This window comes from Heloderma suspectum, chromosome 12, assembly GCF_057233095.1.
Source record: "Heloderma suspectum isolate Gila_16-S chromosome 12, 16-S_ref, whole genome shotgun sequence".
Lineage (NCBI taxonomy): Eukaryota > Metazoa > Chordata > Lepidosauria > Squamata > Helodermatidae > Heloderma > Heloderma suspectum.
The window spans coordinates 17,052,393-17,080,248 of record NC_139469.1 but is presented as its reverse complement, the minus strand read 5'-3'; the positions used below and the strand labels follow the sequence as shown (position 1 = coordinate 17,080,248).

The following is a 27,856-nucleotide window of genomic DNA, read 5'->3' as shown; positions in this document are numbered from 1 at the left end:
GGGGCAAAAGAGGCGGAGCAAAGACTGCCCCACCTCTTCCGTGCATATGTCCGCTATGCAACTTCCTATGGCGCTTCCTGGGGAAAGGAAATTGGCCGGCAGTCATGGCTAAAGGCTATCTAAAGGCTATCGTGGACTGCTCTTATTATTTTGTTTTTTAAAAAGTGGGCCATGTAAATTGGCCAGCCTCAGTTTAAAGCATCTGATGGGATCCCTTCATTCCCCCGCCCTCGTAAAGCTCACTGTAGAAGCCCATTGGGTATATTGTATGTGAAGACAACCGCCTGCGTCTTTGCTTTGCAGAGCAAGTTAGCGTTAAGAGGTCCCACGATGGAAAGTAAAAAGCTCATTCTAGATGAATGATAGGGCGATGTGATTTTTTTTTTCTAGATGAACAATAGGGCGACGTGATTCTTTTTTCTAGATGAACGATAGGGCGATGTGATTTTTTTTTCTAGATGAACGATAGGGCGACATTATTATTTGTTTCGTGACCTTCGCTTGTTTCAAAAAGATGACGTCAAAAGACCGCCCATGGGGCCAATCTCTTGTGGCAATATGGATTAAGGACATTTATTTTATTTCATTCTGGTCTTTCCAAAGCGACGGGCAGCCACGCAAGGCCCAGGTTCGGCTCGTACACCGGCTCCAGCCGAGAGTTCTCTCTTGCTGTTTTTAGAATACCGCATCCCCTTTCTCCCTTTTTTATTTTTTAAAGAGTGTGCCTACTTGTATTTTTACATTTAGTTTCAGCTTATATCTCACTGCAGAAGTTTTGTTTTTGCGATTAGCTTATCAATTCCTCAGTGCCCACATTTATTTTTTAAAAAACAAGCTATCGGAACTGGGACTGCCCATGTCGTTGGATGGGTTTTCTGTGCTCCTGGGTCCTTTTGCTAGCATTACTGGCTCCTCTCCCTCAGAAAGACACACACACTGCCGGGGAATAAAATCTGTTAATGGATTCTCTCTCATCCTCTACAGCCTATCAGCTTTTTTTTTCACCATAGGTGTCTTCCAGTGTAACTTGGTGGAGCGGTTGGAATCTGAAAATAAGGATAATAGATCCATAACTAAGCATTCTAGTCTGTTAAAAAAAAACACACACATTACACACACACACCAATTAATGCCGAGGTCATATAGTACACTGAGGGCTCCTAGCTCTCAGTGTGGTAGTCAACCTGTGTCTGGGCTGTACCACTTCAGACTGCAGGCAAGGCTTCACATGATCAAGTGCACCTCCGTTACAATAATAATAATGACACCTAAGAACTTATGAAGCAGCCCCAAGTACTGTCTACCCTGAGGGTGCAGAACCACCAGCCCACCTGGGGGCCCAGATGGCCATGCCCCCTTCCCGAGGCTCCACCCCCTTTCTTCCGAACACCAGTCACTGTTGTGCAGCCCCCACCCCCATTCTAAAAGGCTGAGATGCCCCTCCTGAGGCTTAGTACCGGGCAGCAAGAGCTTTAAGCTAAAAAATGCCAGGTCTTGGGAGGGCATTTTTGGTCCTTTTCTGGTGGGTATGTGAGGGACTCGAATCTGGGACCTTACGCCTTCAAAGCACACTCTGCCACTGACCCACGTTCTTCCCCCAGGAGGAAGAGTTCTAACCTCTCCATCTCCAAGGCATGTTTGTTTTCTATGTGTCGTGAAAAACAACTTCCAAATGGAGGAGCGTTCCAATCACGCGAACCCCAGTCTGAAAGTGGCATCATCCAGATGTAAGTCGACGACCTCAGTGAGCACTAGGCCAATGCCAGTACAGCTACGGGAAGAAGTCGGAACTTCGGGGACTTTTGAAGTCTGAACCACTTCATCATTTGGGTCAGGAATACTGCAATGGACAAACCAACCCACCCTTGAAACTTCAGCTTCAATTATTAGTTGCCCAATCTAACGTTGACTTCTGTAACGTCCCCTTGGTCTGGGGATCCTGGTGACAGGGAGGAACTTGAGGGATGGTTTGCAAAGAAGAATGGGTGTTTCAGACCCAGTGATCGAAAGCCAGGTTGCAGCCAGTGTGATCAACTTAATTGTGGTTTGGCGGAGGGAAGGTTATTAAGTGGGGCTTATTACAGCTCGGAGCGGCATTCGCTCGGAGTAGTATTGGTGGCAAGAAGGGGCTTCTGAGCCCACCCCACGCCTGCTGGTTAACACTCCTGGCAATCCGGCTTTTGGTGGCTCTGCCTCCCACAGGGACCCTCCCCTCATGCTGGGTAAGAGACAGGGTCAGGCTGAAAGAAAACCTCTTGTGGGTGCTTTTCAACAATAACAACACAAAAGATGAAGATTGCCTAATGGAATCAGCTGGTGACTTAAAAAATAACACAAGCCCAACTGACATGGAGTGGAAGCTGGCTCACAAACAGCTTTTTAAGCAAGCACACATGCATATATGCATGGAAATTAAAAATGTGGGAGAGGAACGCTCTCCTTTGCTCAGCCAAACTGGAGAATAGAGAGATTGAGAGTGCAAAGCGGCCTGCGCAGTTCCTCTGGTGCATTTACACGTACGCAAGGCAAATGAGATTTAAGGAGGCTGTTTGGCCCTAGATCTCTCCCTAAGCTGCTCTTCCCAATGACTTGGCTGCAGATTAACAGCGTGGCTAGAATTCAACGCCTCGTCAATCTGTTATTGTGGAGACTCTTTTCGGCATCCCTCCTTTGGAACCCAAAAAACCCATGAAAGGTGCTTTGATTGGAAGCATGCCAATGCATGATGTAAGCAAGATGGAGTGCCTTTCCTAGGAGCAGTGTTGGGTTTTTAAAACCAGGGGGGGAAACCCGTTGCAAACATTAAAATCCCAACATCTTTTCATGGACTAGCTATTAGCAATAGAGATTATGGTACAATTTGTTAAAATATATATCTATAAGAGAGAGAGACAGAGAGAGAGAGAGACAGAGAGGGAGGGCATTGTTTGACCGATCCTCGAACAAACTGAACAGCAAAGATTTCATGGCCCAGTAATGGTCACAACATGTGCGATTACGTCATCTTAGAGAGCATCGCATGCATACTTGCTGTTAGACTCTCCCACAACCCACCCTAACTACCCCCCCCAAATATGAGTTCTCGAATGAAGTTCTGAGTCGAAAGCACAAGTTGAGCATTCACCCTAAAAGGCAGCTTCTTCTAGGATCACATTTTGATACTTACAGTCCCACCGTTCAGAACAACCGCCATCTCAGTGGGCTGGTAGACGTTGCTTCGAAAGGGGGCACTGGGGCGGCTTCCCAAGCTGCCGTTGCGAAATCCGGCAGTCCGTAAAGCTGTGTACAACAGGGGTGGGGGGGAAAGATGAAGAAAGAATTTGGGTTTTCTGGCAAGATATACTGCTGCAGCAACAAGAGCAGCATTCAGCTTCCTATAGCAGCCAACTGGATACCTCCAGGAACAACTCAGGGCATCCAGGCAATAGCCCTCTATTGCTGTGGGTCATGGGCAGTGGTATAGTGGAGGCAGGGCTCACAGGGACCAGCAAGTTTTTATTAGCAGGGATGCTGATGTTGTCTGCCCCCCCCCCCCCAACTCCCTATTCCCTCTAAGCTTCACTGCAGTTCTCACAGTGGGCATCTCTACACCAGCCTAATATCCTGCATTTAAAAACAGGGCTTTCTGCTTCTGTTTTAAATGCAGGATCATGGACTCACTTTACATGTGCCACCTTTCCCCCCACCCCTTCTCCCCGTATCTGAGTCTTCCATTATCTTTCATTGATCTCGCTCCTCTCCTTGCCACTTTTACTCTTTTCAGCTTTAACTCTTTTCACGGAGGAAACTGAAGCGGAACACAACGGGGTAATTTGATAGCTCATTATCTGCGATCTACTTAAAAATGGAACAAAGGACATTTAGTGCAGGTGACGCCTTGAATGATCCCAGCGTCAGGTAAATAGCCTGCAAATTTCTGTGAAGGAGCAATCTTAATCTCAGGATTAAAGCTCTGTGTGAAGGAGCCCAGTAGCTGGAGAGAAATGAATTTTCCTAGCAGCAATATATTGTTCTCTGTTGTAATGCAAAGTATTTGGGGGCGGCTTGGTCTTGAAAGGGCAACTAAGACCCCTTAGCTTTACAAAAGACCTGCTCCTGGTGTAGATGGAAACTGCTAGAACTGGTTTGTTGATATGGATCAACATAGCTGCTGGAATTGTGGGACTCTCCTTGGGGGTGTAGCTATAGGGACTGTCGTGAAGAGTGCCTGCACGTCAAAATTTGCCATTATGTTACTAGTCCTGGGCCACTGACCTTCAGTGGCTTTCCACCTTTGAACATTCAGTCAAAGAACCCACGATGTGAAAGTACACACACTAACAAACTGAGGAAGCCTCATTCTTAAAATTAATAAGACCCACATAAGCAGCAACTCAACAGATGTTCCTTTCAGCTCCTTTCAAACTGTGACTGCGTTGACATGTAATCCTATTTTAGCACCATGTACGTCAGCAGAATGGAGCCTATGTGAAACACACCCAGCTGGGAGAAGAAAACCAGGGTTCTGCTTTGCTCTCACTGATTCTTGGCTTGTCCTTATGTGCGAACTAGGAATTGTGGTTTAAGCTTGACAACCCAGGATTGTTAGCTGGCTTGTTCAGCAATTGACTAGAGCAGCCTTCCCCCAACCTGGTGTCCTCCAAATGTTTTGGATGGCAACCCCCATTATCCCTGACCACTGGCCATGGTGGCTGGGGCTGATTGAAGTTGTGGTCCAAAACATCTAGATGGCGCCAGGTTGGGGAAGGCTACAGTTTATTTTAAACCATGATTCTTGGTTCGGACATAAATGACAAGACAGGAAGTGAGAAAACAAAACTGATTCCTGGTAGAAGGAGAGCATAAAGAGCGACAGCCCCATATATCGATGGAGGGAGCAATCCTATGGCCGCTAGACAGCAGCTGGACGGCCATAGGGTATCTGGTTTTCTGGGAACCGCCCTCGGAACCTGTGCTCCAAGGTCAGTTCCTGGAGAACTGACCTCCCCCCACTTCCGTGCTGCCTCGGAGGCAGCACAGAACAGTCCCATGTTCCGTGCTCGTAAGAGGAGTGCGGAGTGGCCGAAAGGGGGCATTCCCAGAGGGCGTTCCGGGGTGGGGAGGGCGGAAATGCCTGTACTACGCATCCAATGGCTGTCCAGCTGCAAATGCAGGGCAGGAGAGGCGCGGAGGGAACGGTCCCCTCCGCGCTTCTCCTGCCCTGCATTGGATAGGCGGTCGCCTCCAAGTTGGGCTATCTGCCTAGGATTGCACTCTTAGTTTAAGATTTGTTTTGCTCACTAGCCATCCATGAGCTATGCACAGTAATTCAAACAGTTTACCATTTCAAAGGCACATTGATCTGAGGCAAAACCCAGAATATGAGAGCCCACAGGGGCAAAGAAGCTACTTTCTGACTGATCGCCATATTCCAATTGGCAAGAAGGAAATCTCTGTTTTATTGATTTGGCCACCATCCTTGAATTTAAAAAATAACGACTCAAAAGAAGTGTATCTCCTACATGATGAGCCAATGGAAAAATTATGTAACAAACCCTCCAAAACAACACTTACAAATTGCACGGGACTGTTCAAGATCTCCCCTCCAGTCTAGCAGTATTTATCTTATTTAATATTAATAATGTATAAAGAACCTCAACTTTACTAAGCATTATATGCAGATAAGAGACAAGAGAGTCCTTGCCTACAAGCCTTAAGATGTAAGCTAGGACACAAAAGCACAGGGGCGGGGGGGGGGGGGGCAGAAGGAAAGGGGAGAGGAAAAACAAGTGAACTCAAGCACCAGCTCCTACAGTTACATTGTTTTTATAATGACCCATGTGAATGGAAACACAGTTGAGGGATGGGAGGAGCCAAATGGCAGTTGAGCTCTGAGCTGAGCCAGTGGGGCAGGCCCTGCTGTGTCTCGCTCCCTCTGCTGTAGGCTGATGGAATGGCTACTGCAGATGCCTGACCATTCAGCAGAGCCGATGGAGTGGGCCCTGCTGTGTCTCGCTCCCTCTGCTGTAGGCTGATGGAATGGCTACTGCAGATGCCTGACCATTCAGCAGAGCCGATGGAGTGGGCCCTGCTGTGTCTCGCTCCCTCTGCTGTAGGCTGATGGAATGGCTACTGCAGATGCCTGACCATTCAGCAGAGCCGATGGAGTGGGCCCTGCTGTGTCTCGCTCCCTCTGCTGTAGGCTGATGGAATGGCTACTGCAGATGCCTGACCATTCAGCAGAGCTGATGGAGTGGGCCCTGCTGTGTCTCTCACCTCTGCTGTAGGCTGATGGAATGGCTACTGCAGATGCCTGACCATTCAGCAGAGCCGATGGAGTGGGCCCTGCTGTGTCTCGTTCCCTCTGCTGTAGGCTGATGGAATGGCTACTGCAGATGCCTGGCCTCTCAGCAGAGCAGTGGAGTGGGACCTACTGTGCATCTCTCTCTGCAGTAGTCTGATGGAATGGCTACTGCAGATGCCTGGCCTCTCAGCAGAGCCAATGGAGTGGGCCCTGCTGTGTCTCGCTCCCTCTGCTGTAGGCTGATGGAATGGCTACTGCAGATGCCTGACCATTCAGCAGAGCTGATGGAGTGGGACCTACTGGCTCATCTCTCCCTCTGCTGCAGTTTTGTGGAACAGCTGCTGATGGATGACAGCTGAGACAGAGGAGGAGCCAAAATGGCGGCTGCTCCCTCAGCAGAGTCAATGAAGTGGCCATATTCCATTTATATACCAGCTTTTTTCCATGATGGAACTCAAGGCAGCACACATAGGATCCCTGGGCGGTCTCTCCCATCCAGGTGGTGACAAGACCCAGATTAGGTGAGCAAGGTGAGCACATCGTGTGCCTTCGGATCATGACCCTGGAAGTCGTATGCCAAAACCTAAGCACTGTCAAGGCACTCTTGGAGGGGGATGTACCCAGGTCAAATCAAGCTATCTTCCAGTCCTTGCCGAAACTGCATGGTGAAAACAGTGCGTCAGGTGATGAAACTGACATCAACAGGAAGGCTGCTCAGAGCCACGGAAGCAGAGGTTAATCCTGGGAGAGGGATCACTCCAGAAAAACTCCAGTGTGGACGGGTCCATTGACAGCGCTGATTTATGGGCATCTCCAACAGCTTTCCCGAATGCCTGAACAGTGGCTGTGTTTTACCAGGGAAAAAAAGTTTGGGAAAATGGAGGCAGTTGGGGTGTATGTAGCTGCTTGACACTGGAGTGGGAGGGAGGACAAACATGGACCCAAACAGAATCACAGAGCTGGAGGGGGTATCCAGTTCAGCTCCCTGCTTCATGCAGGAAATCCAGAGCTGGGGCACCCCCAACAGATGACTCTCCAGCCAGTGGCAGCTGATGGCTCTGATGTCAGCGGGGCGGTGAATCCGCTCTGGGTTTCCGTCAGAACCAGTCAGAACTCTAAAGGAGCTATCCAACGTGCTTCCTCAAGGGAGAGGGCAAAAGTTTCCCATCACAGACTTAGGTAAATGTTGCCTTATCAAGATGTTTCTCCTAATGTTCAGTCAAAACCTACCCTCCTGACATTTCTCCTAATGTTCAGCCAAAACCTACCCTCCAGACATTTCTCCTAATGTTCAGCCAAAACCTACCCTCCAGATATTTCTCCTAATGTTCAGCCAAAACCTACCCTCCAGACATTTCTCCTAATGTTCAACTAAAATCTACCCTCTTGTTACTTAAGCTCATTAGATTTTGCCCTGCCCCTCTGGGGTACCAGAGAACAAGTCTTTGGTCTCTTTGCTGGGAGATATGAAACATAATCCTGTGTGTTTACTTAGAAGTAAGTCCCACCATGTTTAATGGAAGTAATTCCAAGATAAGTGTGCATAGGATAACAGCTGTTAAAAAAGGGTGCAGGGACATAGGTCTCAATTTTCTAGAAACATCTGTACAAACCACACCAAACAAATGGAGGAGATTGGGCAACATCTGGTTTTATGCCTTGGGTGAGAATTTCATTGGGTTCATTTTTGGATCATTAACAAAAATCCACACATTTTTTCATAAACAGGATGGAAAGAGCTTGAGAATTTAAAAAAAAAAATCAAAGATGGGAGAAAGCGAAACTGACAAATGTATCCATCCCTATTTATGCCTGTTATTCTCCTGAGATTTTCTAAGGCTTAATCCTATGCATATTTAGACAGTAAAAAGGCCTACAACTCCCAGCATGCCCCAGTGAGCCATGCTGGTTGGGGTATGCTGGGAATTGTAGGCCTTTTTTTCTGTCTGAACATGCATTGGATTGAAACTTAAGATCACCTATGTGACATTGGCTTTGTGAAATGAAGCCTAGCACGCTTACTATAATTTGCTATTTTAAAATGGAGGTGGCCAAGATCTTGATTTCACTGCAAGAAGAAATATAGAAGAAGAAAATACTCAGCACTTCTCAAATCACAAATATTTCATCTTAGACTCTTGTCATACATTTTGGGCAGCAGCTTATCTTTCCATGTTATCATCCTCAGGAGAAGAAGAGCAAAGAGAAAACAAACAAACAGATACACTTTGAAATGTACACTTTGACTGTCCGAAATCTCCCCCACTGATGGGTTCAATGCAGGTGAACAGAAATAATCTTTATGGAATACCGCCACCAGACTATGTTTGCAATCCGATTGGCTACCTCAGTAGTAGTGACCTATAATGTGGTTGGTTCCGGCAGCATGCCCAATGGCAGTCACTCTTGACAAGCTGGTCTTATGTGTTACATCTAATTTCAAGGTACAATTTCGACAGGCAACAGAAATTAATCATGGACAGCCGAGAGCCATATTCTGCCCTCAGCCCTCTGCTGTGCATGTCAGAAGGAGGTGCGTGAATCAAAACCACATTGTACGTTTTTACATCTGAAGTGAGACGCATCCCAAAAGAAAAGCCAGGGGTCCTTTATGTCGCCCCCCACCAATCTCTGTTCACTGCTTCAAACATTCCCATTCTGAATGCTCACCCGACTTCCATTACAACTCACAACAATTTTGCTCCGCTATCCCTTCAGGCAACTGAAGGTTTTCTGTCTGCTTAAATTATCATTATATAAATCATTATAATCATGTCATTTCAACCTGGGGGACGACGATGACGTTTTATACTTTTGATGCCGTGTCAACTCTGATTTCCTTAAAATAAATTCCATTCTTAATTATAAATCTGCAACTTGGATTCGTTTGCATGTGCCTGCTTAGCAACCATTCCCTGTACTTCCCTGCCAGTAATGAATTGCCCCCCCCACCCCCCAGGGGGAAATAAATCATCAAAAACAAAACAAAACACACACAGATTTGCGTAAAATTAGCATGCACTAATTCATGCACACTTAGAAAAAATGACTAATTTCAACAGAAATACAATACAGCTCACCATAGTGGGGAAAACACATGCCCCCCCCCGCCCCAATTCAAGCTGTGAGTGTCATTGCTCAGGTCCGGGGTGGGCAAATAAATCTGGGTAGGGGGCTGGATGACTGTTCATCCAGCCCTCTGTGCACAGAATGATGTCATGGGGGCAGTGTCACACCCTCTGACATCATTTGGTCCCTGGACGGCATGCCAGATGTTTGATCCGCCCGATGCGTCAGCTGGGAACTGGCTTAGATGCAGGCAAGCCTTCTCCAAAGGGAGAAATCCCACTGGAGCTGCTTTGCCTACCGTGCACCAGCGGAGGCTGCTGGTTCTGATGTTCTGGGGCGGTGAATCCACTCTGGGGTTCAGTCAGAACGGGTCAGAACTCCAAGTGCTAAACCCTACCCCCAAAAGAGGTTCGGCACCTTGCGCCTTCTCCCACTGGTGAGAGGATGCAGGTCAGGTCAAACTGCTTGGCCTGGCCTCATTTATCCTTCGCCTTTCCCTTACGGGGAAGGCGAAGGGCGAGAGAAGTCCACTCAGCCGATGCGCGTGAGCGCGCAGGTGCTGTTCCCCCAGGGCAATCCTCTTGTTATCCCTAATCTGTGATGGCCCACGGAAGGATCCCAAGGTTCGGCAGGCCAGATTTGGTCCGCAGGCCATAGGTTGCGCACCCATGGCTTAGGTAGCTAAAATGGCACACAAAGAGGGAGGTGGCAGCAGGCTTGGGGGAACCCCAAAATCTGCAGAAGTACAAAAACTATTAAGAAAACAAGTGCTAAAGGAGAGGGAGGACAGGAGGTGCTCAGGCTACAGAACGTTTACCAGAAAACAGAAGAAGGTGAGCGTCCAAAGAAGATCCAGGATGCTCAGGAGTGCTTTTTACCAGCTCAGGCTGGTATGCCAACTGCAGCCCTATCTGGAGAGGACGGACATTGCCTCAGTTAACCATGCACTAGTTACGTTCAGGCTGGACTACTGCAATGCGCTATACGTGGGGCTGCCTTTGAAGATGGTTCAGAAACTCCAGCTCATGCAGAAGGCAGCCGCCCGAGTACTGGTGGGGGCGAGGCGATTTGACCACTTAACACCTATACTGCACCAGCTGCACTGGTTACCGGTGTGTTTCCGAGCCCAATTCTAAGTGCTGGTTTTGACCTTTCAAGCCTTAAACGGGTTGGGACCAAGTTACTTGAAGGACCGCCTTCACCCATATCAGCCTGCCTGCACTTTAAGATCGGAAAGAGAGGCCCTTCTCATTTACCCACCTGTGAGAGTAGTAAAGTGGGTGATCACACATGAGAGGGCCTTCTCTGCAGTGGCCCCACACCTCTGAAACAAGCTGCCATCGGAGGTCCGCCATGCTCCGTCATTGCAGACTTTTAAATTATTTAATAAAACATATTATTTTACCTTGGCCTTCTCGTGATATGACTGCTGTTAATGCTGTTAACATTGTTGCTGGTTTTATTGTTGGCGTTTATTGTTGTTTTTATTGTTTTTATCACTTTTAATATTTTAACTGTTTTTATGTATTTTATTGCTGTAAGCTGCCTTGGGAGGGCTTTTGCCCTGAAAGGCAGCCAAGAAATATTTTAAATATAAATAAATAAACCACAAAGAAGAGAAATGGGTTCTCAGGATGCAAGATATAATTTATTATAAGAAGTCCAAAAAGCTTTGGCCTCCCCGCCCCCGTTATTTTAGGCCTTCTTCAGGGTGTAAAGAAAAAAGTGTGCAAATTTTTTTCAGCAAAAGATTGTCTCCTGGGTCAATCTACTGGTGACCCAAGGTTTACCTTGTCCAATATCAGTCAACCACATGGTAAGATCCAGGTGTCCCCACTATCTGAAGAGAGGCAGGTGAGGGTGGAGAAAGGGCCTGTTTGGTGATGGCACTCACTCTGTGGAATGCCTTCTATAGGGTTGCAGCTCACCGATGCTTATTCTGATTGTATGACGATGATTTTATTTATTTATTTCATTTCTATACTGCCCAATAGCCCAAGCTCTCTGGGCGGTTCACAAAAATTAAAACCACAAAGTACAACATAAAACAATACAAAATAGGAAAGCTTAGAACTACAATATAAAAGTACAACTGGAATAAAACCTAGCAGCAATGCAGAAATTTAAAACAGCAGAGCTAAAAGACTAAAGTGCTAAAATGCTGGGAAAACAAAACGCTCTTCACCAGGCGCTGAAAGGAGCACAACGTAGGTGCCAGGTTCACCTCTCTAGAGGTTGGATCCAACATCCTCATTCTGGCAGCAGAACAGATCCCGCTAGCAGAACGGGACTTCCCTGTCTTCTCCTCCTCGCTGTCTCCTGCATACCCCACAAATGTGCAACAAAGAACAATAAAAAATAGTAAAATTAAACATTAAAGCATCCTGTTCTAAAAAAACCCTAACCCACTCCAAATGCCTGCCTGAACAACCAGGTTTTCAGTGCGTGGCAGAAGCTCATTAAAGAGGGGGAGTTCTCTAGGGAGGCACAGAGTGGGGGCCACCACAGAGAAGGCCCTCGTCCTCACCAGCCTAGCTGTCCTGGCTGATGGGATGGAGAGAAGGCCATCCGAGGCTGATCTTGTTGAGTGGCATGTCTGGTATTGCTGTTCCAGAGGGTTGGAGGAACCCCCTTCATGGGTTAATCATGTAAACAGGTCCTAACATACCAAGTGGAAGGGATGGGATTTTTTTTCATTAGGTTTGCATTTTGATTTAAAAAATATCGCACTTTCCAGATCAGTATGAAAATGGGAACACAGTTATCCCTCAGAGGGTTATATCCTTAGAGACAACCTAAACATGATTTTAAATGAATAAAAATAAACATGCACGTCAGGATTTTGCGATGCAGTTCTCAAAAAATAATTTAAAACGTATATACAAAAGTGTGTACATTAGGGAAAAGTGCACACAAAAGTGGGTACACTGGAGGGGGGTGACATACAAAACAGCAAAGCATTAAGGAAAACTGCTTGTAAAAAATGTATATATTACTCAAATTAGCATACAAAAAAAGTATATATTAGGGAAAATGGCCACAAATTTTGGGGCGGAATTAAAGAAGCAAAAACAAAAACACATACCTCACAAACTGATGCAGAAACGGGACAGAATGAAGTTAGGATGGGAAAAAGGAGAAACTGAAACGGACAGTTTCACTCATCCTTACCAAGGGGCAGCAGAGCCGTGCCATTGGCCCTGATGTCACATGCCTTCCTTGGTCCCACCCCTGCGTTGAGTGCAGATATCTCCATAGGTTACCCATGCCATGCACAGGCTTCTGCATGAGATGAAAACCAGACCCAGTGACACTTTGTACCCATGGAGACCCCTTCACGTGCTTAATATGCGAAGGCGGCTACTGTTGTTCGATGATGTAGTTTCACTTCATATTTTCTGGTTTTATTTGTAAGCTACTTCCAAAATACTTTTTGGTCGATGGGTGGCAGTGGACCTAGCTTCAAAGGTAGGCATAACTGGGCACTTGCTGAGGGCTCATACCCCAGAGGGGCCCACTGAGAAAACCCCCTGCTTCACCATTGCAAACTGCTTGTTCATTTGCCTCTCGCTGTGGCCTAGAAAACCGTGGTGGGGAGAAGGAGGAGTAGGAGATGCCCCTGCCCACTTGCTCACTGGCTCTCTGCCTCTCCAGCAAACAAGCAGTAGCAAGGATGAGAAAGAAGCTGGTGGAAACGGTGGTGAGAGGACAGGTTCAGTGAGGGAGACGGCCCAAGGAGGACGTCTTGCCTCAGAAACCTGGAGCTGGCTCTGCTCCACGCGTTCGCTTGTTTTGAGGCAACTTCCACCATGAGCATTCCATGGTGCTTACCAAATGCACTTTTACACAAATCAAAGCCTTAGAAAGCAACTCCTAAATGAACCAGAACTCAGATGCATAACAAGGAGTCAACAGCCATGGCATCTGGGGGATTGTTTGTCAGAGAATCATCCCGAAACAAGCTAGATTCCACATCAACTTTTAAAAACTCGCCCGTCATCTTGCGCCATATCGGTACACGAGTCATCCAGCCGCCATTAGATGGAAGATATCCCGCACTTCCATCTAAAGAATAGTCATTATTTCTTAAATGTGCATCTATACATACAAATCAGCATATGCAGACTTCGTGCAAATCTTCATCCTCATTCATCTTTCTTTTTTTAAAGAGATGCATTTCCTCCTCTTTTGGCCACCCTATTCCAGAGGCTCCTGTACTATGGAGACAGGAGTTTTAACTGATGAAGCTGAGTCCCCAACAGCAGGGGCCGGCAATCTTCAGGGGAACATAGGAACATAGCCTTACACTGACTCAGACTATCGGTCCATCTAGCCCAGAACTGTCAACACTGACTGGCAGCAATTGCTCTGCAGGGTTTCAGCCAGGAGGTTTTCCAGCCCTACCTGGAGATGCCGGGGATCGAACCTGGGACCTTCTGCCTGCAAAGCTGGTGCTCTACCACTGAGCTAGGGCCCCCTTCCAGGATCTACATATTGTTCCTGTTGTTTAGTAGGACCCTGAGGTCAACCAACTGGAGCCATGTATAAAAAAGTGGCTCAGGGGGTGAGGGGAATATGCTCTTAGAATTAAGGAACAAGAGTTCCTCTGAGCACATGCTCAGCCCAGGAATTTGTTTTTGGTCACAGATCTGAACTCACAGTCCTTTCACATACAGGCGCCCCCCTCCATCCCCTGTACAAGTTTTCTCCCAACTCAGCAGCTTAATTTAGAAGGGGGAGGAGAAAGTGTTTTTAATTGTTGCTCTTGTTAAACAATTTCTGCCTGCCCCCGATGCACAGCTTGAAAAGCTCCTCTTTACTATTTGTCTTCTTTCGGCAAAAAAGGGGTCAATTCTCTGCCCAACCCTAAAGCCATACAGTATTTTTAGCCCACGTTATTACCAAAGAACAACTGCTCCTGGGGGGTGGGGTGGTTGTCCCTCAAAAAGAAAGTCTCCTAAGAAAAGCGGTGGCTAAAGTCTTACCTGCATTATGTTCGTCCATTGAAAAGGCCTTATTTTCCATGTAACTCCGAGGAAGCTGTAGGTCATCCTCAAAAGCCGTCTCGCGCATGCGTGGTTGTGTCGTATCAAAATAATTAGGGGTGTTCTCTTGCTGGGATGGGAGGATGGAGCAATGAACCTCTGGGATGGCATGAAAGATCACAAACACCCAACCACTGGCCACCAGCGCAACGGCAAGGGTAGGGTCCCGCCACTGGTCTCTTCTCCTCAGTTCTTCATTACCATACAGGTACATCGTCAGCCAAGCCACCCAAATGAGGATGGAAAAAAAGCTGGCGAGGATGAGGCACACTCCATTCTTCTTCCACTTCTTGAACTTTCCGCACACTGTGAAGAAAGAGAAGCCCAGGGCCACCACCATCAAAACCATCACGTAGATGGAAGCCATCGCGAAATCCATGGGCTCGTAATGGCAGGCCGGCTTGCCGTCCCTCACAATGGTCAGAACCAACCATTCCGTTGCAATGATGACTTGGACCAGGGTGAGGCAGACAGCTATACCAGCCAGCTGCCACCCAGACGGGCTTTTGCCGTGCCGGACAAGTCTCCGAAGTCTCCAAGCTTGGGCGACCAAGCAGGAGAAGCACAGCGCAAAGAGAACCCCCCACAGAAACCGGCGGACCAAGCATATGGTCTCGTCTTCCTCGATGATGAAGGCAAACGCCAAGCCGAAGAGTCCCAAGGTGCCCAAAAGGAAGAGGAGATGCAGCCCCAAGGGACTCCTCTTCTCTTTGCCTTTGATGAAGGGCAGCCGCACCAGCAAGATGAGCATCAGAAGCAGCGTCGTCAGCACGCCCGCCCCAGCCACCGCCTCCACGACTATCCCCCAGATCGCATCCAGATCACACAGGTAAACGTACTGAGGAAGGAGATCCAGTCGGCACCCTCTGGAGGTGCTGGAGTTCTCAGAGGATCCATAGCCAACCACAAAGAGGAGAAGGAAACCAACAGTTGGGAAGGTGGTCATTTTTTTGTCTGAAACAATAAGCCAAGGAGATAAAAAGAGAGTAAAAGGGTGCTCTCCCTCCCCCCACCACACACTACATCTTATTCTTATATTTCAAGAACGCCTGCATTAACTAGTCCACAGGGGGGCAGCGTCAAAGGTAGGCATGACTGGGCACCTGCCAAGGGCCCACACCCCAGCAGGGGCCCACTGACAAAAGCCTCCTGGAGCTACTCCCCCTCTTCACCCTTGCAGCTGGCTTGTTCGCCTGCCTCTCGCTCCGGCCCAGACAACAGCGGTGGCGAGGAGGAGGAGCAGGAGATGCCACGGCCTCCTTGCTCACTGGCTCTCTGCCTGGAAAGCAAGCAAGCAAGCGGTAGCAACGACGAGAAAAGGATGAGGAGGAATAGCAGCAGGTGATCATGGCAGTGAGAAGATAGACTCGCTGAGAGAGGGGGCCCATTTGAAGATGTCTTGGCCGAAGGACCTAAAAACCCAGAAGCCAGCAATGGGCAGACTTCAGGGCTGTGAGATCTACTTTGGCGTTTACCAGAAACCTGAGATCCACTGACTGGAGCCAGGTACAAAATTGTAGCTGGGGTGCAGGAATATACCCCTAGAACAAGGGTGCCTTTGAGCCCAGAGATTTGTTTTTAATCCCCAAACTGAAGACACAGCCCTTTTCACAATCCCACCAGCACCACCACTTTTTTCTGATCCCACTCTTTACAATCTCCCCACCATATGTTCCTGTATATAAACCTGAAAATCCCCATAATACTCTAAGCATCTGATGAAGGGGTTATAGCCCATGAAGGCTTATGCCCAAATCAATGTGTTCATCTTTGAGATGCTGCAAGGCTCGCTGCTGTTTTTGTTGTTAATAAAGCTTATTGGAGTTGATGCTCATGCAGAAGATGGAGGCATGTGGGTGGGGCATGTGAGAAGCAAGAGAATGCTTTTCAAATTTTGAAGGTTGAAGGGCGCAAGCCTATGGCCACTAGACAGCAGATAGACGGCCATAAGATTGTTTGGTTTTGGAGAACCGATCTCAGAGCTTGTGCTCTGAGGTCGGGTCCCGGAAAACTGCCTCCATACTCCCTCCCCCACCACCTCATAGGTGGCATGGATCCTGTGCCACCTCTCATGACCCCTTGGCTCCACCTCCACTGACCTGCCCTCTGCCCCACCAGACATAAGAACATAAGAGCCCTGCTGGTTCAGACCAAGGGTCCATCTAGTCCAGCATTCTGTTCACACAGTGGCCAAACAGCTGTTGACTAGGAGCCCATAGGCAGGGCATGAGTGCAACAGCACCCTCCCACCCATGTTCCCCAGCAACTGGTGTACATAGGCTCACTGCCTGGGTACTGGAGGTAGCACATAGCCATCAGCACTAGTAGCCTTTTCCTCCAGGAATTTGTCCAACCCCATTTTAAAGCCATTCAAATCAGTGGCCACCACTACATCCTGTGGTAGCGAGTTCCATAGTTTAACTGTGCGCTGTGTGAAGAAGTCCTTCCTTTCATCTCTCCTGAATCTCCCACCAATCAGCTTCATAGGATGACTCCGGATTCTAGTATTTTGAGAGAGGGAAAAATTGTCTCCCTATCCACATTCTCCGCACCTTGCATAATTTTGTAGACCTCTGTCATGTCTCCCCTGACCCCCCTTTTTCCCCCAAGCTAAACAATCCCAGCTGTTGTAACGCTCTCTCATCTGGGAGATGCTCCAGCCCCTTGATCATTTGAGTTGCCCTTTTCTGCACTTTTTCCAGCTCTACAAGATCTTTTTTTAGGTGTGCTGACCAGAATTGGACACAGTATTCCAGGTGTGGCTGCACCATAGATTTGTATAAAAGCAGTATGATATTGACAGTTTTATTTTCAGTTCCTTTTCTAATTATACCTAACAAGGAATTTGCCTTTTTCACAGCAGCTGCACAATGAGTTGACATTTTCATCGAGCTGTCCACCACAACCCCAAGATCTCTTTCTCGGTCAGTCACTGCTAGCTTAGATCCCATCCCATACACAAAGTTGGGATTTTTTGCCCCAACGTGCATCACTTTACAGTTGCTTACACTGAACCGCATTTGCCATTTAGATGCCCGTTCTCCCAGTTTGCAGAGATCCTTTTGGAGCTCTTCACAATCCCCTTCTGTCAAACTAGCCACCAGCCACTACTGTCCATTCCACACTGAGATTTCAAACAGATATGATCAATAGCCCAAGTGACAAGAGTCAGATGACAAAAACTTGCATTATTTCCCTGCCTCTGGCTCAAGGTATGCAATTGCTCAGAATTCAGTGCCAGATCTGTTGCCTCAGTGTTGTGTAAATAAAGCGACGTGTGACAATTTAAAGGCGCTTGTCACTCATCCCGAGACGTTTTCATTTTTTTCCCCTGGAGACATTATTCATGTCACATACCCCTCATGTGATCCCACTGTTCTTAGAGCCTGTTTCCGTAGAGATCGCACCACATGAATAACCCACTCGAAAGTCGGCTCAACTTTTATTTCATTTCCTCTTTCTGTTGAGATACGGTTGGGTGGGAGGAGGTAGCAGTTAGGGTGTGGGGGAGAACACACATCGCACATGCCGTTCACATTACAGAAAGGCTGCAGTGAAGAGATAAGTTCTTAAAGGCCTGTCCTGATGAAAGGGCTAAGAATAAAGGGTAGGCATGGTTGGGCCCCTGCCAAGGGCCCACACCCCAGCAGGGGCCCACTGACAAGCGCTTCCTGGAGTCACTCCTCCTTTTCACCATTGCAACCTGCTTGTTCACCTGCCTCTTGCTCTGAGATGGAAACCAGACCCAATGGCCCTTTGTACCCACGGAGACGCCCTCGTGCGATTAACATGCGAAGGGGACTATTGCTGTTCGACGATGTAGTTTCACTTCATATTTTCTAGTTTCATTTGTAAGCTACTCCAAAAACATTTTTTGTCGCTGGGTGGCACGTAAAACACACCTAAGGAAGCTGGTTCAGTGGGACCAGCGTCAAGGCTAGGGATAACTGGGCACTTGCTGAGGGCCCACACCCCAGGAGGGGCCCACCGGGAAGAGCCCCCTGGATTTGCTCCTCCACGTCACCACTGCAAACTGCTTGTTCACCTGCCTCTTGCTCTGGCCCAGATAACATCGGTAGTGAGAAGGAGGATCAGGAGATGCCACAGCCTTCTTTCCCACTGGCTCTCTGCCTGCCAAGGAAGTAAGTGGTGGCAACGAGGAGAAAGGGGATGAGGAGGAATAGCAGCTGGTGACAACGCCAGGGAGAAGGTGGACTCGCGAAGGGAAGAGGCCCATAGGGGGTGTCTTGCTCAAGGGCCCTCAAAAACCTGGGGCTAAGCTTAAGATAGGGCCGCGGTGGCTTAGTGGTTAAGACGCTGAACTGCAGACTGGAAGGTCGGCAGGACAGCAGTTCGAGACCCGAGTGCTGTGTGACGGAGTGAGCTCCCGTCTTCAGTCCCAGCTTCTGCCAACCTAGCAGTTCGAAAGCAAGAAATTGCAAGTAGATAAATAGGTACTGCCTCGGCGGGAAAGGTAACAGCGTTCCGTGCACCTCGGTGTTCAGTCCTGCCGGCCACATGACCACGGAAGCGTCTTCGGACAGCGCTGGCTCTTCGGCTTAGAAACGGGGATGAGCACTGCACCCTAGAGTCAGACACAACTGGTTGGGGACACCTTTACCTTTTTAAGCTTAAGGTAACTGGAAGGGATTTTTTTTTTAATAACCGCAGGTCCACCAATGAGAAGTCAGTGGCGATGGTCATAAATTTGCTCCTTTACCAATGTCAGGGCTTCCTTGGTAGAATTTATTTTAGGAGCATGAATACATCCATCCCTACCCACCTTTTCTCCGCAGTCATGATTTCATAAACCACTATAATATCCTTCCTTGGAAACCTTTCCCTGCATCTATGTTTCAAAAGAGCCCTTTCCTCGAGACATTCTTAACAGGCCTTTGCTTGTCGCTGGCTTGTTGCTATTTGGGGACAACAAGCCAGGATCCAACATACAAGGACTTAGGGCTAAACTATACACTATGGGAAAAGCGTAGTATGTAGCTGATGTTTTTAAACTTTTAAGTGTGAGTGTGCAAACTCCTACCTGAGACTGCGATCACCACATGTAGGTACGGGGGGCAGGGTGGCTAAGCCTTGCCAAAAAAGTTTTTCTTTCTTTCTTGAGCTCCTGCATTGGGGCGGGGGGTTAGGAAGGAAAAGCAGCCGGATGGGAAGGTTTAACCCCCACCCATGCACAGTGCTCCCAATCCAGAGTGCTAAAGTAAAAAACAACACAAAGTTAGCTACACGCCGACATCATACATTTAATATAGCGTGTAGTTTAGCCCTAAGAGTGAGGAGGGGCGGGAGCATGCATGTAAGCCCTGTCCCTAAGGCTCCCACTTCCACATGCTCCCATTTGGACCTTCACTCTGAAGAGGCCTCCCATAGGTAAGGATATTGGGGCCCGACCCACCTACATACTTTGAACCCTCCCTCGTGCAGGCGAACGGCTGGGAAGGGTTACTGCCTCTTAGGAACTTAAACCATTTTTGTACCACTGTCAGTGACCTCATATTGAACTCCAGGGGATGTTCACCAGCAGTGCTGAGACGATGGGATGGCTAGTAGCATAACCTTAATATAAATCCCTGAAGACACCATACAGAGCAGGGGTGGGGAAACTGGCTCTCCAGATGTTGATGGACTTCAACTCCCATGAGCATCAGCCTGCAGAGGCAATGGTTGGAGATGATGGGAGCTGTAGTCCAGCAACACCTGGAGTGCCACAGGTTCCCCTTGCACCTCCATTGGCCCAGGAACATACCTATTAAGCCATGGGTATGGCAAGGTCTCTTAAATGGCAACATTCTTTTGCTTTTCAGATGCTGAATCATGTTGCCATAAACTTCCAAAAAGGCAGGGGGGCAGGAATGTCTCCTATCCCCTAAATCCTTTTCCAGATTTCTCAGTACCACGCATATTTTAGCCATTCAGGGAACCAAAGGCTGGGTTTACCGCTGCAGTACTGCTGCAAGAAGGCAAACACCCCCCCTACTCTGCCTTCAGAAGGAGAATCCCCTCTGCGCTGCAGTCCCAGAACGAAAGCCACCCAGGCACACAGCGCTGTGCCAGAGTTGCTTGCCAGTCAGATTTCTGCCCCATCTTTCCCAGCCAGATCCAAAAGAATAAAAGCTTCGGCACTGATAATAAAGCCAACGACAGCGGAGTGGTGATCAGGCTGCGGAAGGGACACAGTTCCAGCATGATAATTAATAACGGGAATGTGCTTTGTGTGCAGAAACGCCAGTACGATTTCTTCTTGGTCTGCATAATGATACTGCACCCAGAGAGAGAGAGAGAGAGACTTCTGCACCTCATGTGCTGGAGGAATTATGACCCTGCTCAAAGACAGGGAGAAGCGGAGCAAAAAATACCACCAGTATATTTTTAGAAGACAGAAGGGCCCAATCTGAATCCAAGTTGGATGTATGGTTCTGCAGTCAGGGGCACACAAACCATTCAGCAATAAAAGCTACAGCAGGCCTATTTATTTTACCATCACATATTCAACTCTCTCTCTCTCTCTCTCTCTCTCTTTTTGGGAAATCATGAGGACTAGTAAGTTACCTGCCCAAGTCAAACCTGATTTAAAAACAAAACAACTTTTAGCAAGAACCGAGGGGCTGCCTGTGCTTCACATGTGGCACCCGTCCTCTGGCCATTCCAGGTCCCCGCAACAGTCTACCCTCAGCTCAATAATGCTCCTGGTTTGTCGCCTGCCTAAATCTAAAAAAAAGGGAGGTCGGAGTTGTGCATTGCCAAGCCTCCAGCAGGTCATCAAGAAAAACTGGTCAGGCTTGCTCTACATCAGGGATGGGGGATGTATGACCCTCAGATGTTGTCAAGCTCCACCTCCTATCCGCCCCAGCCAGCATGGCCAGTGGTAAGGGATGATGGGGGCTGTAGTCCAAGAACATCTGGAGGGCCACAGGTTCCATCCCTGGTCTGCACAACAGCAAGCTGCTTTCTATTGAAGGCTGTAAGGACGAATGCATGTTCCAAATGCCGGTGTGTACGCTATCGAGCTATACAGGACTCTTTCTTCATGTATTTGCCCATCTCGCTCAGTATTGGCTACTTGAACCTTCCCAACCTGGTGCCTCCAGAAATGTTTGTTTGTTTATTTATTTTTCATTTCTACACCGCCCCGTAGCCGAAACTCTCTGGGCAGTTTACAGAAGTGTTGGACTACAACTCCCAGAACAGTTCCCAGCATAGCAGGTTGGGGGATTCTGGGAGTTGTAGTCCAAAACTTCTGGAAGGATGGGGAAGGGTGGTCTAGTTGGACTGTCAGCTGCTCTTCAGAGAATGCCTTTTCCATCACCTGCTCCCTGACCCTGGCCTGACCTCGAGAAGCCGGGGGTCAGGTGTGCTCTTCCACTGAGCTCCGGTCCTTGTTTATCATCACACCTTGTCAAGTGTCACCAGCAGCACTGACATGGTCAGGATTCTGCTTGAGCCAAATCTCATCCCAGAACCCATCTCATCCCTGGGAACACACCAATAATAAAGAGTGCCTCTGAGCATATAGCCCTCACCACCGAGTAAGCACAATCTTAATCCTACACACATCTCATCTTATGGAACAGGTTTCTGGATTAGGGACCAGGATGAGCAGCCTGGGTTTGATCCCAAACAAATCTCTGCTTACAAAATGTCAGCCCCAGGTACTAGATTATTTTGCAGCGGGGCAACTGTATAGCACTTTTTAAAAAAATCATTCTAGGATTGCTTCTGCTCATCTAAAAATGCAAATGGATCTCCCTCACCTGACTGCAATAACAACAACAACAGGGCCTTTTCAGTGGTGGCCCCCCAATTCCAGAATGATCTTCCCACTGAGGCCCACCTGGCACCAACACTGTTATTGCTTTGGCACCAGGTTAAGACTGCCCTCTACTCCCAGGGATTTAATGGCATATGACGGGACATCTAGGCCAGCTGCCTGAACATGTCTAGTATTCTGTTGAAATTGCTTTTAGCTGTTTACATTGTTTTAAATTGTGTATATTTTAATTTTTATGCTGTTTTTATCTGTGAATTGTTATGAACCACCCAGAGGGCTTTGGCTATTGGGCAGTTTAGACATGAAAATAACAACAACAACAACAACGGAGCAATCCTCAGGCTCACAGGAAGAGAACAGAGATAGACTCGGTAAGGGCATCCCGCACCCCCTGGATTTTTTGTGGGCCCGGCTCTCCAATATGGTGTGACAAGATTGCCAATATAAGAAGCACTTTGTTCAAACAGAGGAAATCCTGTTATCTTCGGGATAAACAAGTGTAAATAAAGAGGGCTTGTGTGCAGGGAAGAGCTAAGCCCTGTCACGGCGTGTTTTTTAAGGGCATGATATATGCAAGAAGTGCCCATTAACTAGGCAATAAACAGATCCAGCTGTGACCGGTGCCTCCTTGCCTGCCAAAACCCCTCTCTCTTTCTCCTCCCCCCAACACCCCTCCAACATTTCTCTGCCAATGTGCTGCGCTCCAGCATCAGACCCGAGGAGGGAGGCTTCTCTGTTCCCCCACCCCAATAGCTCCAAGGCTAAACAGAAGCAAGCTGGAAGGGAGAGTTTTCACAAGGATATTTCCCTCTCCATCCCCGATTCAACCCATGCCCTTGAGCCCCCCCCCCCCATGAAAACAAGGAACTTTTTTTTTTTTTTTTTTAAGAACAACAACTCCGCTTTTCCTAGCTTCCTCAACAGATCACGGGTCGGTGCGTGAGTTGGCAAATTAAATCTCCCCATAAACACTCTTGCATGCTGCACCAGCATTGTCTCTCCCCCAGTCCACCATATTTAATCCCCTCTGGGTGATACCTATCCCACTTCGGAGCTTTTCTGCCCCATTCTGTCATCTGTTTGCTGTCACTCCCCAGCAGCTTACTGTCAATTCCACATCCAGACACCTCAGATTTCCCCCCTCCCGCATTGTCCAGCCTTCAGTGGAGGCAGGTGGCTCCGATGTCGGTGGGGCAGTGGATCCACTCCGGGTTTCAGTCAGAACTCTAAAGGTGGTATCCAAGGTGCAGAGCACCTAGGATAGCTCCTTTAGAGCACTGACTGGTTCTGACTGAAACCTGGGGCGGATTCACTGGCCCACTGACATCGGAGCCACCAGCCTCCACAGCAGGCCATGTATCCCCCCGCTTCCCATCAACAGATGCTTCCCTCCCCGCTCCACACTTCCCTGCCTGTCCTATATGCAGCTTAATCCTCCACCCCAGAGTATTAGATCCAGACAGCCGTCTGCCACGCCAAGCTAATTCTCCAGCGAGAAACTGTGGCAAGGCAAGAGCAGCGCTGGGGAAGCACTGTAATTTCAACCCCCCTCACCCAACCCCTCCCTGCTCCGAAGAGCAACAGCCTTTCAGTTCCATTTGGGGCTTAAAACAAAAACACAACAACTGTCAGTCTACCGTGTCTGGGGGCGGAGCCAGCATTGCCCACTTGTTTTAAACATTTCACATGGAAACACGGCATCAACCTGGTGTCCTTCCAGTTATGCTGGACTACAACTCCCATCACCTGTGGCAGGAGTTGTAGTCCAACACAGATCAAGGGCACCAGGTTGGGGAAGGATTCAGTACATGAATACATGCAGGTTGTCAAAAGAGCCCCCCCACACACACACACACTTCTCCTAGATGTTATCCTGGTCCTCTTTTGTACCCCTTTCTTGATCCCAGCATGCAATTTCTACATCCAGGCACAAGAACAATCCTCTGCTCTTACTGCTCTTTCGCTTCAAGAATCCAGCCTGGGGAAAGAGTTCTGTGTAACTCAAAAGCTTACCCATTGGCATCCGGAATACACAGTCCCAAATAGCACAACTTCGAAAGGCTTTTAAAAGCCCTTCAGCATCCCGTGCAAAAACAACAACAGGATCTTTCCTCTTGATGATCTTGGGTCTCAACGCATATAGGGAGACCCAATTTTTACTCCCTTAATCCTTTTGGTTTTCCCCTTGCAGAGTGGGGTTCTTTTTAAAAATCAAGACTTCACTTAGGGCATCAGCAGAAGCCTGCATGCCTTCTGTTTTCTTCGGCAGCTAGCTATTCATTTGCAAAGAGAAAGTGCCACCAACCTATTCCTAAAGCAACTGCATTAAGAAGAGAGAGTTGGATGGTACCCTCACAGCCTGCCCCTTTTTCTGAAGGGGAGCAAAAGAAAAGAACTGGAAGGTCAACCAGCGTGGTGTAGCAGTTAGTGTTGGACTGGGACTTCGGAGATCGGGGTTTTAGTCCCCACTCGGCTATGAAGCTCACTGGGTGACTTTGGGCCAGTCACTAACCTACCTCACAGGGTTGTTGTGAGGATAAAATGGAGGAGGTGGCCCATGTAAGCCGCCTTGGGTTCCTTGCAAAAGGAAAATGGAGGGATATAAATGTCATAATCATTTTTTAAAAACCCTGCAAGGCTCTATAAACATTCACCCACTCAAGGCACGTGTCCCCAATCCCAGGTTGATTGCTTGAGTCCTGCAGAATAGCAAGACACAGTATCTACAGCCTAATGCCAGAAAAAAGGGGAGAGGCAGTGTGGGGTAGTGGTTACAGCACTAGACTTAAATCCAGGCTGGACTCCCCACCCAGCCACAAAGTCGGGCCAGCCAGCGCTCCCCACCACCACACACGCACCTCATGAAGGCACCAGGAAGCTGGGGGGGGGGGATGATGATGGGTGCGCCCAGAGTGCTCCCTTGCCGAGGAAGAGCAGGACAAAAAGCCCACAGAGTTTGCTTCTTCCGACTGACCTGCAGTTTGATGGGATGCTACAAAGTTTGCTTTGCTCTGTGGTGCAGTCAAGGAATTTCAGATTCTGGGCTTAATGGCCTTTCGGGGGGGGGGCATCTTTAGATGGCAATGCGTATGACTTTGCTCAGGTCAAAATGTGGTAAGACATCTCTGCGACGTGTGGGGCCCCTCCTGCTGGCCCTCCAGCCCAAAGTCTGGCCCTTACGGCACCAGCCACTTTGCTGGTGGATACAAATAAGATTCAGAATCCCACAGACACACACAAACAAAAACCAAAGGTAACACAACAGCAGCAAGGAAGGAGGCTTGGGGAACAAAGCCAGCCGGGGAAAGGAGAAGAAGGCACCAGATCGTGAAGAGACTGCCCTCTGCTCCTGCTAATGCAGGCTTTCCCAAGCTGGGGCCCCCTCCAGATGTTTTGGGCTTCAACTCCCATCAGCCCCAGCTATCCTGGCCAATGGCCAGGATTCCTGCAAGTCGTGGTCCAAGACATCCAGAGGGCACCAGGCAGGGAAAGCTCTGCCAGGGGACTGCTTTCTACCATCCTGCCCACCCCTCAAATTCTACCCTGGTCTCTCTCTTATTTATTTATTTATTTTTACTTTATGTATTGCATTTATATCCCACCCTTTTTTCTCCTTAAGGAACCCAAGGCAGCTTACATGGGCCGCCTCCTCCATTTTATCCTCACAACAACCCTGTGAGGTAGGTTAGTGACTGGCCCAAAGTCACCCAGTGAGCTTCATGGCTGAGTGGGGACTAGAACCCCGATCTCCCAACTCCCAGTCCAGCATTTTAGCCACTGCACCACACTGGCTCTCTTTAGCCTTGTGCTGCCATTTTACTGCTTTCCATGATAAAAATGAACTCTCCCTCCCCACAAAAGAAAAAAAGCAGCCTACAGCCAATTTCTCCCTTCCCACCAGAGATCCAAGACAGCCTTTCTTATGCTCTGCATCCAATAACTCAGAACTATTCCAACTCTCTAGACTGCAAACTAGAAGCATCTTTTCTCCACAGTGCCTCAATGTGTAAATACTAAAATTAAAATTATAAAATAATACATTAACAATAAATAAATAATGATGATGATAATAATAATAATAATAATAATGCACATCTACGTTTTAAACTTTTTAAAAAGTATACCTTTCACTACTTTTGATCCATCCCTGCTTGCCCGGGAGAGCAATTAAGGCTGCGATCCCCCGCCCCGCACACTTCCCCGAGAGTAAGTCCCATTCAAATAGGCAGGGGCTTATTTCTGAGAAGAGAACAGAGACACCCGCATTGTACTGCGACTGTCAGCCTCTCTCCGCATGGACTCGGGGGCAAGCGCCCATCCCGAACTCTGTGGGACTTACTCCCGAGGAGTATGCGCAGCGGATCGGGATGCCACAAAAGCCTGCTGTGGAAGCACGCGGGCTTAAAAGTGGGGAGGAGGAAGTACGGGGACCAATTCAGCTGGTTTACAGGCTTCTTAAAGTCAAAATTGTAAACTGCTCTTTATTTGCTTGTAAAAAAAGAAAATGGGGGGGCAGAGAAAATTCACCGGGGGGGGGGCAGCCCTCACTGGCCCACGCCTGGCTACAGCCCCGCGCAAAAAGGCGCGTGCTGGAGGAGCCCAGAGGCGTCGCCTTCCCTCCGAGTCCCACAGCGCAGGTCTCACTCCGGCTTGCGCGCGCCCTGGGTGCGTCCACACGAATTAATGCCGCAGAGCAGAAGGGAAGCCACCTCGCTCCGCGACGCTGCCGCGGGTCGCCAAACAGCCACACCGCTTCTTAGCGCCGCCTCCGCCGTTTCAGCCCGCCTTCCCCAAACGCGGAGCCCTCCGGCTGTGTTGGACTACGACTCCCAGGGTGGGGACTTGGAGGGACTTGGAGGGGGGGGGGGGAGACACGGAGATTTCACCTCTGACACCCGCCCGCCCATTGGGTAGTACCCAACCTCGCTCCTACTCGGAGTAAACCCATTGAAAGGAGTGGGGCTTGCGTTAGACAGGCCGCGCTTGCCCCATTCATTTCTATGGGTCTACTCTAAGTAGGGCTAACGGCGGATGCTCCCTTTTGCTGGTAAAGCCGGCTGGCTCGGGAGTAACGAGCGCGCACGTGATTGAAGGCAAGTCCCCGCGAACGTGTCCGGAGTAGCGATCCCCCCCCCCCAATCTACCGCATGTTCTGCAATACAGCCGCGCTCCTTTCTTCCTTTCTTTGGGCAGGACGCGCAGGGCCGGCCCCCTCCTTCCCCGTCTCTCGCCCCGGCCCCGTCGCTCCCCAGGGCGAGGGGCTGCCGGCTCCGCTTCCCCGCGCTTCCCCCGCCCGCTGCCGCTCACCCGGGCCGGCTCCCTTCCTTGCTCGCTGGCCGGCCGGCTGCGGGCTGGCGCGGCGCGGCGCGGCGGCCGGGGCAGGCGAGGCGCAGGAGACGAGCCCGCGGTGCAGCCGCGCTCCGTCGCAGGTCACATCGGCGACTCCGGCGCGGGCAGCAGCCGACCCTCCCGCCGCCGCGGCGCCGCAGCAGCAGCAGCCCCGGCTCGGCTCATGGAGCGAAGCGAGCGGCGCCCGCCGCGCCGCGCCGCCCCGAGGTGGTCCTCCGCAGCTCCGGGGCGCTCGCCGTCGCGCTTCGCCCGTGCCGCCAGCAGACACGTCCCCGCAGCGAAGGCGCGCTGCCTGCCTGCCCGCCCGCCCGGCGCCCTCCCAGC

At 49.2% G+C, this 27,856-nt stretch overlaps 1 protein-coding gene across 2 annotated transcripts; it reads right to left on the bottom strand.

The window, feature by feature from the left end:
• Window positions 1-349: 349 nt before the first annotated feature.
• On the bottom strand, window positions 350-27,856 carry GPRC5B (G protein-coupled receptor class C group 5 member B). 2 transcript variants are annotated; one of them, XM_084818582.1, is made up of 4 exons: window positions 27,491-27,856; window positions 14,338-15,351; window positions 3,167-3,279; window positions 350-1,046 (listed from the first exon to the last, which is right to left on the bottom strand). In XM_084818582.1, the coding sequence occupies exons 2-4, from the start codon at window positions 15,341-15,343 to the stop codon at window positions 1,002-1,004; spliced, it is 1,164 nt and encodes a 387-aa protein (XP_084674708.1). In that variant the 5' UTR covers window positions 15,344-15,351; window positions 27,491-27,856; the 3' UTR covers window positions 350-1,001. The 2 variants fall into 2 exon arrangements, with proteins under 2 accessions (XP_084674708.1, XP_084674707.1); XM_084818581.1 differs by lacking the exon at window positions 27,491-27,856 and adding an exon at window positions 17,755-17,839.

What these genes read in the sequence shown, in the direction of transcription:
- GPRC5B (XM_084818581.1), bottom strand. An exon ending in AATGGACGAACATAATGCAG is followed by an intron (nt 3,280 to 14,337) that starts GTAAGACTTTAG and finishes TGTTGTACACAG; the next exon opens with CTTTACGGACTGCCGGATTT. An exon ending in TTGTTCTGAACGGTGGGACT is followed by an intron (nt 1,047 to 3,166) that starts GTAAGTATCAAA and finishes CCTTATTTTCAG; the next exon opens with ATTCCAACCGCTCCACCAAG.